Source organism: Monopterus albus, unplaced genomic scaffold (assembly GCF_001952655.1).
Source record: "Monopterus albus unplaced genomic scaffold, M_albus_1.0 scaffold1009.1, whole genome shotgun sequence".
NCBI classification, from domain to species: domain Eukaryota; kingdom Metazoa; phylum Chordata; class Actinopteri; order Synbranchiformes; family Synbranchidae; genus Monopterus; species Monopterus albus.
The window spans coordinates 1,139-5,416 of NW_018128887.1; the positions used below are offsets into that span (position 1 = coordinate 1,139).

General features: G+C 49.1%; 2 protein-coding genes across 2 annotated transcripts; both read left to right on the top strand.

The window, feature by feature from the left end:
- Window positions 1-322: 322 nt before the first annotated feature.
- On the top strand, window positions 323-1,672 carry LOC109953685 (uncharacterized). Its single transcript, XM_020589154.1, has 2 exons — window positions 323-1,274; window positions 1,358-1,672. The coding sequence occupies exons 1-2, from the start codon at window positions 666-668 to the stop codon at window positions 1,670-1,672; spliced, it is 924 nt and encodes a 307-aa protein (XP_020444810.1). The 5' UTR covers window positions 323-665.
- Window positions 1,557-3,867, top strand: LOC109953686 (uncharacterized). Its single transcript, XM_020589155.1, has 6 exons — window positions 1,557-2,043; window positions 2,140-2,435; window positions 2,532-2,704; window positions 2,825-3,073; window positions 3,158-3,548; window positions 3,633-3,867. Exons 1-6 carry the CDS (start codon window positions 1,844-1,846, stop codon window positions 3,728-3,730), a joined length of 1,407 nt encoding a protein of 468 aa, XP_020444811.1. The 5' UTR covers window positions 1,557-1,843; the 3' UTR covers window positions 3,731-3,867.
- Window positions 3,868-4,278: the final 411 nt, after the last annotated feature.

Genomic DNA, 4,278 nt, shown 5'->3' on the forward strand with positions numbered 1-4,278 from the left:
TTTCTGTACAAAGCCTCTTCCGGCTCTTTTAAACCAGGAACTCCCAAAAAGACGAAGTAGACCACTTTAGATTTTATAAAAAAAATAACCGTACTGGTTTATTCAGAGGATCACAGGTAAAATTAACATCACACGTCCAGATCTCTCCCACCACCAAACCTGCACGCAGGCAGCTTGGAAGATGAAAAACCCTGGACCACAAAACCTATATAATTTTAATGATTTTGGGCTAGCCCCATACTACGCAGGGATGTCAAACCGTGACGTCACCTGATATGCCAGCTTGCAGCTGACCATAACGATAGTCGTGGTCCTATTTTTAAGCTGAATTTGTAAATTTAGAGCAGCAGGATGGAATGCAGAAACTTAAAGGCAGATCGTGCCCTGCAGTGGAATTTTCCACCAGCGGCCCCCCTCCCCTCCCCCCCTCTCACTCACAGACACACTAGGCACAAAGACACAAACCATCTCCCAAATGATTGTTTATTTAAAAACTGAGTTATTCAAAGCAATAATGTTTTAAAGTAGTTTTTCTTTGTCAGAAATTAGTTCAATGAAATTTATCCCAGAACAATAATAATAATAATAATAATAATAATGAATAAAGAACAGGAGAGCATAATGGATGCTTTGCAGCATTCACACAATTATTGTTCATTATTATTATGTATCTGATTTATTTTTATTTATTTTCTTCAGACATGACACTGCCAAAAAATAAAAATGCATGCCCCATCTGCATGAAGACCTACGCGGCAATGTCCAAACATTTGAAGGCAAGCCACGGGGTCTTAAACCTCCAAGAGCGCCAGCTCCTCCTCAACCTGGCAAGCAATCGGGTGAACATACGCCGTCAGGCATGTCCAGTAATGGGGTGCAATTATAATAGCACCAGGCTGGACCAGCATATCCCCAGTTGCCACACGGAGCTGAACGAGGCACAGGTCCAGCAGTACCTGCAGTGGGCCAGGAGAGCAACAACCATAGCTCTCCTGAAAGAGCTGCGGTCCACAGACCCAGCAGTGCCGCTGGCCTCCTGCTTGGATCTGGGTCTGGAGGAGGAGGAGGAGGAAAGATACCAGCAAGGGCCTCCTCTTGAAATGATGAGCCACCAAGAGCCACAATGCCCGAACGCAGACTGCGTGGCGCAACTGAGGAGCTGGCAGCAGTCAGCGATGGAAAAAGGCCGGAAGGCAGAGGTGTTGGAGGAGGAGTTGAGACAGCTCCGTGGCGCCTATCAAAAGCTGGCCAAGAAATTCAACCGGCTTTCCAAGGTTAGTGAGTGAATTAAATTGGCTGACACTAGTGACAAAGTTACACGATTAAGCTTTTTCCCTGTGTTTTTTTTTTTCTTCAGGAGAGGGGAACGGAGGCTACAGTGGCGGTAAGAGGAAGAGAGGAGGAGGAGGAGAAGGATGACCACGAGCAGCCTGGCCCATCGTATGTGCCTGACGAGCAGCCTGGCCCATCGTATGTGCCTGACGAGCAGCCTGGCCCATCGTATGTGGCTGACGACAGGGCCCCGGCCCATTGTATGTGCATGATGAGCAGCCCGGCCCATTGTATGTGCCTGATGAGCAGCCCGGCCCATCGTATGTGCCTGCACCAGTGCCAGAGCCGGCGGCAAAAGGAGGACCTGGCAGTGCGGAAGGCGTGGATGAGGAAGGCCTGAGGAAAGTGGCAAAAAGGCTCTTTGCGGGGACGGGCAAAGGGACCTTCACTCGCCATATAAAGTTCCCAGAGTCGATGGGTGGGTATTACTACATTTTGGCAGTTGGTATTAAGTAAATGTGTTTTTGATCCATGTCATTTTCATCTCTGCACGTTTGTTTTATTGAATGAAATGTTTATTGTGATTTTTTTAACAAAAAATTACTTTAAACAATACCAGGCCTTCCACGAGGGCAGCTGTCCCTCTGCAAAACACCGGGAGAATGCCTTCTCGAAGGTCAGCCGCATCAGGTCCTTTTTGGCCTTCATGGCCGGCAAGGACTCCTCCCTGGCAACCTGGCGCTTTTTAGATAAGGCGGAGCAGATCATCCAGTAAGTGCGGTCTCGCTGCTCGCTTGCTTCTTTCTGGGTTTGACATGTATGTATGCATGCATCAACCTATGACTGTATGTGTGTTCCCCCCCGCAGATGGCCCAACGTCCTGGCCGCTTCGGGGAAAAATATTACTACGGCAAACTTTTATTTGAGGAATGTCCTCCAGTTCATGATCTATTTTAAGGAGACCCCCCCGAAGTTGGCCAGGCTCTCCCAAAGCCAGATTACTGGCGTGATCCGGGCCGTGAGGCAGGCCATAAAATCAATCTCAAAAAAGATGTTGGCCCACCAGCTGACGACCAAGGACAAAAAGTTGTCCAAAGTCGTTTCCCAGGAGTCGCTCAGGCGGTGCCAGGTCGGTGCGCGGAAGGCGATTCCTAAGCTGCTGAGTAAGATTTGTTCACCTCACCCTGAACACACGCTGCGCTTTCTCCACCACATCACATTTTTCACTCGATTAACCCTTTCTGCCATGTCCCCCTCAGAGGAACTCCGGGAGGACTACACCGTGCAGCTGAGGAACGCCTTCTACGGCTATTTTAGCGCCTTTATCGCATCGATTTACGGGCACCACCCGGGCGTCTTTAAGAATATGACTGTGGCGGAGGTCAGGGGAGCGGCCACTGAGGGCCGGCCTCCCACGGGCTACGTCATCCGTGTAAGTATGACCGAGCTCACCTGGCTACATCTCTCAGGTGTCAATTCATTCATTCATTCATTCATTCATTCATTAGATTATTTATCGATATATTTTTATTTTTGTAATAACGCATCGCAGGTGAAAGAGCACAAGACAGCCAAAGATTTTGGACCGGCGCAGATGTTCCTGGAGCCGGAGGAGTACGACTGGCTCCTCAAGTGGCTCCAGGTCAGGGAGCGCTGCAATCCTCCGGGGGACTGGGTGTTCTTCACCCCAGGAAAAGGGCCGCTGAAGAACCTGGTCCGGTATATGCAGGAGGCGTGGGCGGAGATGGGCTTGCCCGGCAAGCCCACCTTCATCGACCTGAGGACCGCCGTGTCTGCACACGTGAGATTCTGCTTGCTTGTTCGTTTAAGTTCATTCCACTGCTCCTCGTGCGTCACTCTGCTTTCTCACTTTCTCTCATTGCAGGCAAAGAACGTGCACGTGCCGGAGGTGCGCAGCAAAGTGGCAAAGTTTATGTGTCACAACACTGCCACCACTACCACGGCTGACCGCTACTACGCCCTCCACATGGACGTAGAGCAGTCGCGTGCGATGAGGCGCCACTTTGAGGAGGCCTCCACTCTGCCCCACCTTGACTCACCCTCGTCCCCGCCAAAGCCCAAGAAGGTTTGCCCCAGAAAAGCTACAGCTCAGGAGGAGAGTGACAGCACCTCACTGAGTGACGAGGCGGTCCCCTACCAGGAGGCGGGAGACTCCTGCTTGGAGGAGCAAAGGTGGGAGCTGGTATCGGAGGAAGAGGGACAGGAGGAGGAAGAGGGAAGAGGAGGAGGACGTCACTGCGCGGCCAGCAGCATCTGTAAGAAATGTGTTTTTAAAAATTAATCAAATACAGAAAGAGAGGTGAAAGTACTAAGCACTCAATATGTTTTTTACTCCACAGACACCAGTCAAGACCCAGAGGAGGGAGATGTACAAATAAACAAGGTGCATAACAACAAGGTACACAGGTGCCTTCAGGCTCAACATGGAGGGATGTGACTACTGGAGGCTGAATGTGGGCTCTGGTCACGGCTGGGAGACGCTTCCAACTGACCTGCTTGTACCATCATTTCTTTCTCACTAACCAAAATGAATGGCTGTAAGACTACTCCTGCATGGATGGGAACTGTTTTCTCTTGGTCGCCACATTTTCTATCGGACGCCCAAAAGCCCCGACAACTCAGAAAGAGCCTTTGACATGGATGTTAAAAATGTTCAACGACTCAGTGTACTTCAGTGCATGATGTGAACTAATGAGTTGGCTAAAAATTAAAGTAGGATTGTGAGGCAGGAAAACTGTCTTTTTCGGCATTAAAGACTCTAACCACCCACCGGGTGATGTAAAATATTTAATAGCATTAAATAGTCAAGGTGTACATGTTTTATTGTTTTGCTTTCTTCCTCAAATACCCAGTCATTAAAATTGCTCTCCTTCTACATTTCTGCCTCTTATTGCAGTTTTGTCTCACCCTATCTACATTTTCAAATCGCTCTCCTTCTACATTTCTGCCTCTTAAGGCCGTTTTGTTTCACTTTATCTACATTTT